The sequence below is a fragment of the Thalassophryne amazonica genome, chromosome 10, assembly GCF_902500255.1.
Source record: "Thalassophryne amazonica chromosome 10, fThaAma1.1, whole genome shotgun sequence".
NCBI lineage: Eukaryota > Metazoa > Chordata > Actinopteri > Batrachoidiformes > Batrachoididae > Thalassophryne > Thalassophryne amazonica.
This window is the reverse complement of record NC_047112.1, coordinates 29202142-29217179: the sequence shown is the minus strand read 5'-3', so window position 1 is coordinate 29217179 and position 15038 is coordinate 29202142. Positions and strand designations below refer to the sequence as shown.

Here is a 15038-nt window from a genome sequence, read left to right as displayed (position 1 = left end):
TTGTAAATCTTGCTATTCTTGGTCTGGTGGCCACGCCACCCTACAAAATAGTCAAATATAATGATTAGAGTTGGCAAATTACAATACCATCTGAAGCTATAATGTCAATAATCTCATAGATCTTTCTGGGGTTCCATAACTGACCCTGCACAAGTTTGGATTATACTTGCCACACGGATCAGAGATCCTTGCAAAATTCTATGAATAAATGCAGGACAAAGACACTGACAAATTCATGGTAGGAAACTTTATTCCAATCAAAATTAGAAAAATGGTGCACAAAAGTATATGCCCGTGGTCAGAAATGACCCCACTCTGTCGCTTGAGGGTTAATACCTCATCATATTTTTATAATATTTTAAACCATATATTTCTGAATCTTAAGGGTGTGGTCGCTTTGAGTCAAATGTGTTCCCTGCGAGCCGAGTCCAGAGTCCCACTAGAAGTGGCTCCTAGTGGCTATGGATGGTCCGTGTGGATTGCTCCATGTTAACTGTCCTGACAGACCATTTAAGAAGTCTGTGCTCCCGTATTTCTATTAACTGAAATGTTAGTGTTGTTTAATTTTTATATTAGCACTGTTAGCTGTTATTGGTAGCTTGGTGACATTAGGTCTATAACTGTTATTGAGGCAAAATGCCAGTCATGATTTCATAGGCCCACATCAAGCCAACCATTATGAAAACCACCATCCAGTCCATAATAGGCTAATATGCATTAATGAAATATCTAAACCAAAGTAAACCCTTACTCACGGGTAAAACAAACAAACAAAACCTTCAGTTGTTGAAACAGAAAAAACCCACTCACCTGATTGGAATTTATGAATATCATTTTGTTCCATGTTAATGGATCTCAAATTCAAAAGATTAAATTGAGGCTATGCAACCTCGAAAAACAACTAAGTCCAAAATGTAAACAACTGCACGTTAATATTTCTACGTCAACCACGTGCGTAATGTTTACCCTTGGTGACATCATTCAACATCGATCTCTGGCCATAGTAGTCATAGACATTATTATATTTTTTCATGTTTTGACAAAGGTAGCAATAAGCGAAAAGAATGACGTCATGTTTGTGTGCCGATATTTTAATATATGCATGACGTCATGTTCATGCGCCGATCTCTGACTGGACAAGAGTCTACCATGCTGCCTGAAAGGTTCAGGAAAAATAAATTCACTGGCTGGGAGTTAGGCAGAGTCGGGTACTGTCAACATTAACAGCTGCAACAACTGAGCTTCTAAACCGCTTTCAAAAAACACCCATGGATGACATCACAGAGTTTGTCCAGTACACTGTATGTACAGTCTATAGTCCTGAATGGTGACCACCCAGGCAGACAACAGGAACATTACAACCAAACCATTTCCCCTTACTGAAATATGTTTTTAGATGGCCCTACAAAGAAACAAAACCTAAAAGAAAAAAGAACACATCATTTCAATCAAGGCAGACAAAAGCAGAACTACTGATTTTGATGAGAGAATTCAGAAGAAAGTAAAGCACTTTTGCACATAAATTTTAAATAACACTATGTAAAAAGAATGTTTGTTGTTATTGTTAAAAAAGAGAAATGATAAAAGTAATAAAGTAATCAAGTTTGAAATCTGTTGTTTATGTAACTGCATCAGAACTTTAGGTCAAACATTTCTGGATCCATAATTCATTATTTTTTCTTGGAAACAGAGATGCACTTTGAATTATACTTGCAGATTGATTTTTTTTTTTTTTTTTTTTTTTTTTTTGGCACCACCAACAGTATAATCTTCCATCCATCCAGTTTCTGAAACTGCTTATTCCAGTTAAAGGTCACAGAGGAGCTGGAGCTCATCCCAGCAGTCATTGGGTAAAAGACAAATATAGACAAACACATCCACACTCCCACTCACGGTCAACTTAAGGCCCTGTCACACGTAGCATGACTTGATTCACGCACTAGCACGACCTGTGCCATGCTGTAGAATAAAGTCATCTTTAACGGGCACAGACAGGACGCCAGAGGGACGCCGGTGTGTGCTATTGTGCACAGAGAATTTTGAAATGTTCAAAAAATCCTTCATGCATAAATGTCGTGCTACGTGGCGCGATCTGTTCGCCAACACGACGTGCAGCTCGTCAAGTGGAGTAAAGAAGAAGTGAACAGAGTGAGTGTTGACGTCAGCGGATCACATCAGAGCGCAGCTCATCTGAAGAATTATAACAAGAAGTTTAATCTGCTATAAACATACTTTAACAGCTGCACACAAGAAGGAAAGAACACGCAACTGTTTTACCAAGCCATGACAATGTAAACATGACAAATAATTATACACAGCGTTCAGCACAGAATACGTGGCAGGTGGTGGAACAAAGAACAGCGTCCAGCTGGGATCACAGCGGGTGGGATAGTCACAACAACGTGTGTGCTCGTGTGTGAATCAAGTCAATGCTACGTGTCACCTGGCCTTTAGAGTCCAATTCCCCTAATCTGCATGTGTATGTAAGTGGGGGGAAGCAGGGAATTGCAACTGATAGAATGCACCAGAGGTGGGACAAAGTCACTCTCAAGTCATGAATCTGTTGTGTGGGCCGCCCGAAGAGGAGGTACTGCTGGCCAACGCCAGAGGGCGCCCTGCCTGTTCTCGGGTTTCAGGCACCAGAGGGCGGAGTCGCCACAGGAGTCGCCAGGAGCTGACAGCTGTCAGTAATCATCATCATTCACCACCATCCATAAAAGCCTGGGAGAGACATCAGAACTCTGCCGAGTTATCAGCTTACCACGCAGGTAAACCAACTCAGCCGTTTTGTGCCGTACGCACATTAATTGCTACTGATTTTTGCAGTCGTAACCTTTGGTATACTTGCAGCTTGGAGCTGGGTTTGTGGAAGTTGGAAGGAGTTGGCGTTCCCACTCCTCACTTTCCTTATCACTAAGTATACTGTTGGTACTGCACGTTCTCAGTGTTCCTGTTTTCTGGGAGTGGTGGATTTTTTTCCCTCAGGAAGGAACTGTGCTTTTTTGGCTGACTGTTTGCTGGGTGTACACACACCCACCCTTAAACTGTTTGTTTTCCCTGCCAGCAGTACCGGATCTGACAGCTGGAAGCAGAGGCCACCTGGGGACTCAGGACTTGGCAGCTTCGATGTACTGCAGGTCTCCGTTGGCGGTGGAACCTTGTGGGTCCCGGCTCTTCTCTGGATAGGCGTCTCCTACCCTCGGGCCTGCCCACACGTCACCTTTTTGTAACTGTGATTGACTGACTAGAAGCAGTATTTGACCTGTTGTGCACATTTGCAGCAATAAATTGTATTTATTGGCATATCTATTGACCGTTCATTTACGCCCCCTGGTGTGGGTCCGTGCATTACACTTTCCCCACAGGATAACTCGGGCCCACGTCATGGATTCCGAGGGGCACATAGCAATCTGTTGAACAATCAATGGAGACGCAAGGTGCACCAGGCTCAGCAGGAGGCAGGTTGGGTGAGTTGCAGCAACTATTAACCACCCTCACTGCTTGGCTGGATTTGGTGACCGAGCAGAACAGACTCCAGCCGGGTGGCTTATGTCGTTAATTTGCTTCGAGGTGAGGCACGCGCCTGGGCTACGGCGCTTTGGGAACAGAGTTCATGGCTTCTAACGACATACACTGGGTTTGTGAGGGAGTTCAGACAGGTGTTTGATCACCCAAATTGAGGCGAAACTGCTTCAACCGTGCTGCTGTCAATTCGACAGGGGCGTCGGAGCGCCGCTGAGTATGCAGTCGACCTCCGCGTCGTGGCAGCGAGAGCCGGCTGGAATACGGTAGCGCTCCGCGCCGCCTTTGTAAATGGACTGTCTCCGGTCCTTAAGGAGCACCTGGTGGCTAAGGACGAGCCGCGGGAATTAGACGGGCTTATCGACCTCGTTATACGGTTAGACAACCGATTAGAGGAACGTTGACGGGAGCAAGATGAGGGGCGTGGCCGGGCACGAGCCGTCCCTCTTTCTTCCGGGTCCGAAAAGACGCCGCCTTCCCCACGCTCCAAAGCCATAGCGCTCCGCGTGACGACAGCTCCCCCTGCTGACATTGCTATGGAAATGAGCAGGGCCAAAATAAAATCAGAAAATAGACAAAGGAGGCTGGCCCGTGGCGAGTGTTTTCACTGCAGCTCGAAGGAGCACAAGCAGAAAAACTGCCCCAAATGGTCAAAATGTCAACACTCGCCCTTAGAGACTGGGCTAAGTGTGGGCCATAACACACACGCGGGGAGTACACGTAAATCCGCACGAGTCCCAGTCATGATCCTCAGTGGGGATTTAACCCTTCATGCCCCAGCACTTTTCGACACGGGGGCAAGAGGGGGAATCTGCTGGGCAGCAGATGGGCTAAGGAGTAGGGCTCCCTCTAGTGGCCCTTCCTTCACCAGTGAAGATACGGGCACTAGATGGCACCCTTCAATCACACACCAGACACAGCCCTTAACACTGGTTGTGTCTGGGAATCACAGGGAGGAGATTGTGTTTTTTGTAACACCTTCTACCTCCAGGATTATTTTGGGCTATCCATGGATGAGTAAGCACAATCCCCGGATCGATTGGCTGTCTGGGGTTGTGGCTCAATGGAGCGAAACCTGCCACCGGGAGTGTTTAAGATCCTCGGTCCCACCCGGTGCGACTGCTAAAGAGGAGGTTCGAGTCCCTCCCAATCTTACGGCGGTGCCGGCTGAGTACCACGATCTTGCTGACGTTTTCAGCAAAGATCTGGCACTCGCGCTTCCCCTGCATCGACCGTATGATTGTGCCATTAATTTCATCCCGGGTGCTGAGTATCCATCCAGCAGGCTGTACAACCTCTCACGCCCCGAGCGTGAATCAATGGAGACCTACATCCGGGACTCTTTAGCTGCCGGGTTGATCCAGAACTCTTCCTCCCCGTTAGGTGCTGGTTTCTTTTTTGTGGGCAAGAAGGATGGCGGACTCCGTCCATGCATTGATTATAGAGGGCTGAACTGTAACTGTGATTGACTGACTAGAAGCAGTATTTGACCTGTTGTGCACATTTGCAGCAATAAACTGTATTTATTGGCATATCTATTGACCGTTCATTTACGCCCCCTGGTGTGGGTCCGTGCATTACACTTTCCCCAACAGAATCAGCAAGTCCCAAGTCAAGTCGCAAGTCATAATGTCCACCAACTGTTTGCAAGCCGACTTTAGGGCACGTTCATGTAAACAGGACAATCTGATCCACCAATCGGATAGAATTCAATCAGATCAGAAATAAAGTGTCCATGTAAACGTAGCTAATGAAGTTCTATCTAATCAGACTAGACTGTCTGCACCCTGAACAGGTAAACGCTGAGGTCTGCCATCTGGGAGACACACTACAAACACAATACAAAACTTGCAACATTTTCATGTTTTAAGGGATTAAAGCTTTATGAAAATCTTCTAACATGTCTTCTAATAATGCTTCAGTAGAGAGGTTGACCAATGGAGGGGGTGGGAGCCAGATGGACTTTGGTTGTTCCTACCTCCCACACACTTTTGTTTTGCTTACTAATAATGGGTGTCTCCAATATGACCAACATTCTGTTTCATGACATCATGTAAAAATGGTCACTTTGGGGGTGTCCGATATGAAATCCAGACAAGAGGTAGATAAAAAACACATTTTACACAAAATGAATTCCTTTAATAATAATAATAATCTGTGATTCATTGATGATTTTATCAATGATTTTTTTTTTTCTTTGCATAATGCATCTTGTAAAGGTTAAAAGTAATTGTTGCACAAACTGACCTGGGTTAAAGAGAACAATCGCTCGTAGACAGCCCAGCTCCGTCTTATCCATCTGCATGTCTTTCATTTTTGATACCAACTCTGTCAGGACTCTGCAGCAGATCAAAAACAAAACCCCACACAACAGACAAAAATCACTGGTTTGTTGCATTTTTAACATAGCAAATTTTGAATCGGTGTTCGATTGAACTTGAAACTTAAAGCTGAAGTTGCCAGGTTGCCTTGAGCTTGGTTTTTTTGAGAGCGGACCGCGGGCTTATATTGGTCGGACTTTTATCTATCCTACAGCTGCTACAGATGTCAGATTTTTTTTGTTCCTTTTTCTGAATACATAATGTATTGACTACTGTTAGGATAGATGGACCATTTCACCCAATATAACAAAGTGTTTTGAACAGAGTTACCTACCTGAGCTTTAATATCCAGATCCAAGGTCAGGTTATATCAGTTCTGGGTGCATCCACCGCACTACGGAACAGTTTTGGGTCTTGAATGTCAACTGCCCAGTCCCTGGTTCCCACATCTGGTCCACCCCCACCAGTCTGACAACTGGTCCACCCCCACTTCTCAAAAGTAACCATTTACCTGCTGCATCCAGGTGAAACATAGGTGTGGTCTTGACCTCGTCCAGTTGCTGGTGTCATCAACACCAAGACACCTGTATGCTACATGTTCAAAATATTGTGGCTGGCAATACCTCACAATGCAAATGACCCTCCTCACCTGAGTTTTACTAAGAAACCACTCAAGCCAGTGGTACCCAAGGGTCCTCCACAGAGACCTAGTACCAAAGACATCCAGTTATCTCCTTATGTGACTGGTTAGGATCCAAGTCTCACAGCCATATAGTAAGACACACAGCTTCCCCTAAAGACTTGGACTTTTTTTCTCCTGCTAAGGTATCTGCATCACCAAACACCTCTGTCCAGGGACATCATGACTGTGTGACTTCATGACTCCATGGCAAGAGGTACCCAGACATCTCCTGATCTCAATGACTGAACATCCAGAGACATGAATGTCACTGCAGAGATCAGTCACAGTCTCTGTCAGGATTGAGATTCTAATGTCTTATGTGATGTTTTTCTGTTAATTTTTCTGCTTGGGTTTTTGCTTCACCGCTTTCTCTTGTCTGTCACTTGGTGCTTGGTGGTGGGTGTTTCCCTCTGTTTTTCCACACCCACGCCCTGGATCTTTCCCTCACACCTGTTCCTCATTTTGTGGTCATTACCGCTCTGTATTTAAGCCTCACCTTGTTCATTCTTTCCCCACCAGATTGTTGTGTCTTATCGCCTTTGCTTCCAGCCCTTTTCTTCTGAGTTTTGTCTTGATTGTCCTGCTGTGTTTTTAGAACTGCCAGCCTGTTTTTTTGGGCGCCTTCTTGTGTAGTGAACCCTGCCAGTACCTTCAGTACAACCTTTTAAACATGACCCATCTGTGTCAGAGTTTTGCATATGTGTCCAGCTACTTTGTTCAAGTTCAGCAGTTTCAACACATAAAGATACACTTCTGGTGGCCAACTCCAGTAAGTCATTGGAAACCTGGAAGCGAGTCTTGTTCCAGGAAAACCACAAATCCCATTCCTCATTTTGCTTCAAAAGTGTATCAAGGTATCCATTGAGTTTGCAAAGAGCATCAATTGTGAGATCAAGGTCAATAAACCTTTTGTCACCAACAAAAGCAATTAAGCTGCTGGTTTCCATCATCTCTAAAATGTGAAATAAATGTTATAACAGCTATAATTTACACCATAACTCAACTACCAAACAACATCCCATTCAAAATCTTCTGTGTTGGAGATAAAGAAACAACAACAACAACAACAACACACCTTACCTATCAAAAATGGAGCCCACCCCAGCACTGTGGGCACTGCTTCTGTGCACGTGAAGGCCTGTGGCCAACAGGATGCCGTCTTTCACCGTGACGGAGCGATGCGAGAATGAGGCGATAAGCAGCTCATTCCAGCCTGCATGAAAAACACAAACAAATCTCTGCTGAAAGGTTGTCTTTAAAAAAAAAACAGATTCAGAAAGTAAAAGTCCGACCACATTGTTCCATCCTCCACAAGAACAGCTGATTTTAATTAGTTAAATTCTTCAGGCAGGCAGACGAGATAATAAGTGAAATCATCTGTTGTAGGTGCACAGATACAAACAATACAGGGTGGAACATTTGATGTTGGGGTTTTCCACCTCTTTAAATGATATATTACAGAAAGATTACTGGAGATCTGATTCTGCCTGACTAGTAATAATAAGTACATAGTTTGCACTGCAACATGATTATTTCTTGTTCACACCCTCTCAAAAGACTGCAGGCATTTAACCCTCTGGGGTCTGAGGGCATTTTCGGACAGTTCACTGGCCTGGCATAAATGTTTTATTATTGCTGTTAACAGCTCTCCCTGCATCCCACAATCAAGTTTTATGTCTCTTTTTCAGGACAACCTGTACTTTCAATATATATATATATATATATATATATATATATATATATATATATATATATATATATATATATATATGCTATATTTGTGTAATAAAGTAGAGAAGCTTGAATCTTCGACTGGACTGGGTTGCTTGACGCAAGGACGTTTCGCTTCAAATCACAGAAGCTTCCTCAGCTAAAATTCTTGCTCTGGTGGTCTGATTTCTGTCTTGACTCTTGTAGAGAAGAATAATCAAGAAGTCACAAAAGCTGGAGTTTTAAACCTAACCAGACCCCTCCTACCGAGAGGCAGACTGCTATAGGCTGGTGACTAAACAATAGCTCTAATTAGCACCTATTGTGCTCTAGTTAACACCCTCCTAATGACAGGGCAGCTGTCCCTCTCCTGATGGCTCCCTTGACGACTCTGCTGATGACGTGAATGACTCATTATCATGAACAAAAGACTGAAACTGCTTTGACCTGAGTACCCCATTGTAAACAGGGGATAAAGCGTGTCTCAGACCCCCTCCCCGGTTAAGGCTAGGTTTCAAACGTTTCACAAAGAATGCCTCCTTGACCCCTCTCTCAAACCATTTCTTCTCTCTGGCTAATATTTTAACTTCCTTGTCCTCAAACGTGTGGTTAGTGTCTTTAAGGTGGAGATCAACTGCAGACTGAGGTCCACTGGCGTCTGAGACACGCTTTATCCCCTTCTTTACAATGGGGTACTCAGGTCAAAGCGGTTTCAGTCTTTTGTTCATGGTAATGAGTCATTCACGTCATCAGCAGAGTCGTCAAGGGAGCCATCAGGACAGGGACAGCTGCCCTGTCATTAGGAGGGTGTTAACTAGAGCACAATAGGTGCTAATTAGAGCTATTGTTTAGTCACCAGCCTATAGCAGTCTGCCTCTCGGTAGGAGGGGTCTGGTTAGGTTTAAAACTCCAGCTTTTGTGACTTCTTGATTATTCTTCTCTACAAGAGTCAAGACAGAAGTCAGACCAGCAGAGCAAGAATTTTAGCTGAGGAAGCTTCTGCGATTTGAAGCGAAACGTCCTCGCGTCAAGCAACCCAGTCCAGTCGAAGATTCAAGCTTCTCTACTATGGAAACTACCTGGACAACTGAGAGCCTACACAGAAACAAAGTGTAATAAAGGTTTACAATAAAACATAAGGAAGGAAAAAGTAAAGCAGAAAATAATTTTCCACACACATTTATTCAAAACACACAGCAAACTATAATAAACAACTGTTTTGACACTTTATAAAGGTAATTTGAGGTCTTGTGTCAAAGACTGTACAACAAAAAGGTTCAAACAATAAACACAAATGCACGTTTTGAACAATATATACAAAATGGTCTATGTGTTTTTTTTGTCTTCATGCTAAAAGCAACAGAGTTATCCAGTAACATTCACATGCAAACTAATGGAGCAATCCTGATAGTTACACACTCTTTGTTTGAGCACGTGAGATTGTCATCAGAGGCTCTCAGTCTTGCTTTCAGTGATCGCTGTGCGTAATGGTGCAGGGCGCATTTGGAGCCCAATAGCATGTACTCACTGGAGCAGCCAGGGGGCTATTCAAACGGGCCAACTAATAACATATCACTCCTGAAAACAATCTTTGGCTTTTCACGTGAGATGAATCTGCCCTACGATTGGATTTTGGAAAACCATGTGACGGTGAACTAATTCTGATTGGACACTCACATTGCGCATGTCATCACACAGCTTCTATGAGGAGTACAAAGATGGCCGATAGCTGGCTTGAAGGTCCACGAAGTTAACTTTTCAGCAAAAAAAAAAAAGTAAGTTTCTATCTCCTATCATTAAAAAGTTATTAATAATTTAGTAAAGCTTGGTCTTAGCCGTCGTATATGATGGCGTCGGCCCCAGAGGGTTAATCTGCAGTCAAACCACAGACCTCACACACTGCATGATTCCTTTGTACTGGCAGAAATTTTGATCCTCAGCGGGAAAGGTTTTTGGATTTGTACTTTTTAAAACGGTATAAACATGTATGTTAAAACAGATAAATGAAGAATAACATGCAATTAAAAGCCCATGTCTTTATTTTATTACTGGTGATTAGATTTGGAAAATTGTTCATCAATATGGTTGAGTAATTTCATTAAAATCAATATTCATTTATCTCTGAAGACCTCTTAGCCCCCCGCAGTAGTTTTGCAGCCCACTTACTAGGAATCACCGCTTGAGACAATAATGTAGTCTGGACCAGTAATTTAAGTGGACAATATTGAAAAGGTACTTCTACTTGTTTTATATTTAATTTATCTCACATCAAATGAAAGTGTCAGAAAATCAGAAAGCAGATAATATGTTTAAATTGCAATTTATATGACTCCATCTTTCTTCTGATACATGCATGTATGTCTGTTGTAATGCAAGCTGGAATAATGTACAAAAACGAACAGGTCCCAAGCAAAGAGCATGTTGGTCTGTCAATTTTCCACGGAGCGTCGTCTGATCTTTCCTTGCTTATACCTCCTCCAGGAATTTGATAAATCTTTAATGATATCAGATCAATTTCAGGAGCAGGGATGAGGAAACATGAAATGCAAGAAAAAAGCAACGGATGTCATCAGGCCTACTGCGTGACTGTCACCAGCAGAGGGCAGAACTGGTTCACCTTCAAACTACATTGTTGGGACTTGACCAAGAGTCTGGTCACTCTCACCACCAAACAGGTTAGGATTTGCAATAAAACTGTTTGTTGGCTTGTGGGAAACATCATTCACAAACCTTCATAAATAAATATAAAGCTCAGTGAAAAGGTCCATCTTCGACAGGAAAAGAAGCCCTTAAATTGCATGTGCACACATGTACCTGCTCGTAGTAGGATGACTTGGTCATCAAGCGGAAGTTCGGAGAAATGTGGGATCCTCTTGGCCCACTCCACCAAGGTGAAGAGCTGCTTGTCGGCTGCTTGGCAGATGTTGGTGACGGGGTCGTTTGTCTGAAGAAAAACAATCATCAAGAGCCGCCTGAGCTTCTCCAGTAACATTAACATTATTCACACAACTCAAATCTGATCACAGACAAGAGGCGTGTCCCTCAGCTGCCTCGTAAACAGCTTCCATGCAAGACACAGGACACTTAAAAATTGACAGTATTTTGTGAAAAATGCTTACTTTAAAAAAGCATTTTTTAAAAATACTACTGCAATTACTGGTGCAAAATTATGGAATGGTTTAAATTTGGATCTCAGAGTGCTAAGTACTTTATTCTAATATGATGTTGGTAGCAAACATATTCTTGTAATTTTCACTTGTATACAGTATGTCTTGTTTATTCTCTTAGTGGTGTTGAATGTGTGTGTGTGTGTGTGTGTGTGTGTGTGTAAATGCAGACTGCCATTTTTTTGAACAGCCTAATGTTAATTTTTCTTCATTTTCTGTAAAGTACTAACAAATTTGATCAATTTTTCCTCATGTTTTTATTTGGAATAGAGTGCAGTGTTCTGAATGCATTTGTGTTTATGAAAATAAAAGGTATTATAAGGATTTTGAGCTTTACTCACTTTTTTAAACACACTGCTATTATTTTGAACACAGGTATATGTATATACAGGCACATCTCAAAAAATTAGAATTTGTGAAAAAGTTCACTATTTTTTGTCAGGAATTTCACAGGGCATACATGTTACCTGTTGTAGTTTGTAGTCATTTTGTAATTTTGATAATTATTAGGCCTACAGCTAAAAAAAAAAATAGAAAATACATATTTCAATCTCAAAATATTAGAATATTTCAGCAGATCAGTTTAAACCCCTTCTAAGCCTGTATATCCAATCAATGGGAAATTTCAATTTTTATTTGTGAGATACTGACAAGCCCAAATGAGGCGGGTGGTAGGGGGTTAGAAAAGAATCTATAACCCAGAAATGTCTAACTTCTGAGATGTAAGTTCATTTACGCACTCAGTATTTGGTTGTGGCACCTTCTGAGTGAATTCCTGCATCAGTATGGTGTGGCATGGAGGCGATCAGCCTGTGGCACTGCTGAGGTGTTCTGGAAGACCAAGTTGCTTTGATAGCAGTCTTCAGGTTTTCTGGCTCTGGTGATGCCAATCTTCTTCTTGACAATACCCCACAGAGATCTCTGAGGGATTGTCTAGGGGGGACAATCAAGTACAGTTATACTATGGTCAGCAAACCAATTACTAGTAGTTTTGGAGCCTTCGGCAGGTGCCAAATGTGCTTGAAAAAGGAAATCAGCATCTCCATGAGATTTGTCAGCAGATGGAAGTATGAAGTGCTCTAAAACTTCTTGGTAGATGGCTGAATTGATGTTGGGTGTGATAAAACACAGTGGACCAACACCAGCAGGTGACATGATGCTAAATCATCACAGACTGTGGAATCTTCAAGCTGGACTTCAAGCAGCTTGGATTTTTTGCTTCTCCACTCTTTCTCCAGACTCAAGGACCTTGATTTCCAAAGGAATTGCTAATTTTACTTTAATCTGAAAAGACTACTTTGGACTACTGTGTAACAGTCCAGTTCCCCTCAAGTCAACTTTTCATGAGTATGCGTTGATCCAGAACACTGAACAACCACAGCATTCAGCAATGACTGTGGCTTAACCTCCCTGTGGATGGTGTCTGTAAGTGACTTCTGGACAACTATCAAGTCAGCAGTCTTCCCCATCATTGTGGTTGTGGGTACTGAACCAGATTTGAGAGATTCATGGTATTCATACTGCATAAATAGTGACCTGAAACAAAAAGTTCTAATGATATGAGATATGCATTTTCATATCTTTTTGGAGCAGGAGGCTGTAATGATCAAAAATAAAACAAAAAAAAATTACAGAAACATTTTAGCTTTTATGTACTGTTACCAACTTTTTCCATGATATCTGCGATGCACCTGTGTGTGTGTGTGTCTATCTATCTCTAGATAGATAGATAATTGCTGATGCACACTTGTGAAACATGGCAGTGTTCAGCATGGTTTCGTCTTGACAGAGATTCTGGAAAAAATGTTCTCAAACACAGGTATTGCAAAGGTTTGGAAACATTGTAGAAAACAGTTTTCAGCCAGTACTGAGTTATTTTATTTTTTCATCCCCAGCCACACATTCTATCTAATATTCATGTGTTATTTCATGTTCTGGTGTATTTTCTTCCTGCATCTACCCACATAATGGGCATCCTGCTTATCCCTGCAGTTGCCATGTTAACTTGTTAGCCGATGCAAAGGTGATGATGGGTGGAGCATCCAGCAGGTGACAAACACATTAATAGGATGTTAAATAGGCAACAAAAGAAATACTTTTTTGATCTCTTGCATCCACATTAACTGCCATCTAATCAGTTCATCATCATCATTATGTGCTCTTTAAAGAAGTGGTTAGTGCACTTGGTTTCAGTGCGGAAAGTTCCTGGTTCAAACCTCACTCCTGCCACATTTGGGAGTTGTGTCAGGAAGGGCATCCGGTGTAAAACTTGTACCAAATTAACATGCAGACCCACCTTCAATCTGCTGTGGTGACCCCGAGTGAAAACAAGGGAGCAGCCATAGGGTCTTACTTTTCACAACATGATGATAATGTTCATTGTTTTTGTGTTTGTGCTTACATAGTTTTATTGGGATGGACTAACCCACTCACTCAGCTATATTTTTGCTGTAAAAGCTGTATGCTGTTACCAGTGCAGGAACAAAGCAGTTTGTCAATTGAACTGTTTTGTAATTTATGTCTGTAGCATGGCCCAAGCAGAGGGTCACCCCTTTGAGTCTGGTCTGCTTGAGGTTTCTTCCTTAGAGGGAGTTTTCCTTGCCCCTGCTGCTCAGGGAGTTAGTAAGGTTAGACCTTACTTGTGTGAAGTGCCTTGAGGCAACTCTGTTGTGATTTGGCGTTATGTAAATGAAAAGAAATTGAAATTGTTAATTTACAGCAGTGGCGGAAGTGGCGGGAGTAAACAAAGAGGATTATAAGATGATCCATTTAATCACACCAGTCAGTGATTATTTGACCTAATTATCAAACTAAACATTTTGGTATGAGCATTCTCTATTATAACCTACTCATAAAAAAATCAAATATTTTGGACTGAATGCAGCTCAGTTTTCCATTTTCCTTTGAGTACTACAAGTGGCAGAACTAGGATTATTTTTCTTGTGTCAGTCAAGGCAGTCTGGTGCATCTGACACACTCCTGTTGCTTTCCAATGTTTGTTTGTTTTTGAGCAAGATACTTGACAAATAAGCCCTGCAATAGATTGGTGGCCTGTCCAGGGTGTACCGTCTCTCACCCAATGACCGCTGGGACAGGCTCCAGCCCCCCTGTGACCTTTAAATGGAATAAGAGTGTTTAGAAAACTGATGTACTGATGCTTGAAAAACAAATGAATTCACTTCCCTGAAATTTGGTGGAGGCAGACCCTGGGTCAAGGAAGAGGTGATCGGATTTTGAGTTGGATGCAGAAATGGAAATTTTTAATTTGCATATATATATATATATACACTCAACAAAAATATAAACGCAACACTTTTAGTTTTGCTCCCATTTTGTATGAGATGAACTCAAAGATCTAAAACTTTTTCCACATACACAATATCACCATTTCCCTCAAATATTGTTCACAAACCAGTCGAAATCTGTGATAGTGAGCACTTCTCCTTTGCTGAGATAATCCATCCCACCTCACAGGTGTGCCATATCAAGATGCTGATTAGACACCATGATTAGTGCACAGGTGTGCCTTAGACTGTCCACAATAAAAGGCCACTCTGAAAGGTGCAGTTTTATCACACAGCACAATGCCACAGATGTCGCAAGATTTGAGGGAGTGTGCAATTGGCATGCTGACAG

At 42.3% G+C, this 15038-nt stretch overlaps 1 protein-coding gene across 1 annotated transcript in view; it reads right to left on the bottom strand.

Moving 5' to 3' along the window:
* rxrgb (retinoid X receptor, gamma b) overlaps positions 1–15038 on the bottom strand; it is a 121196-nt gene that overhangs the window by 8432 nt on the left and 97726 nt on the right. Inside the window, exons 6-8 of the mRNA XM_034179656.1 lie at positions 11050–11179; positions 7606–7738; positions 5770–5861 (exon numbers count right to left, since the gene is read on the bottom strand). Of these exons, the coding sequence (XP_034035547.1) occupies positions 5770–5861; positions 7606–7738; positions 11050–11179 (355 nt within the window). The remainder of the gene's footprint in view (positions 1–5769; positions 5862–7605; positions 7739–11049; positions 11180–15038) is intronic.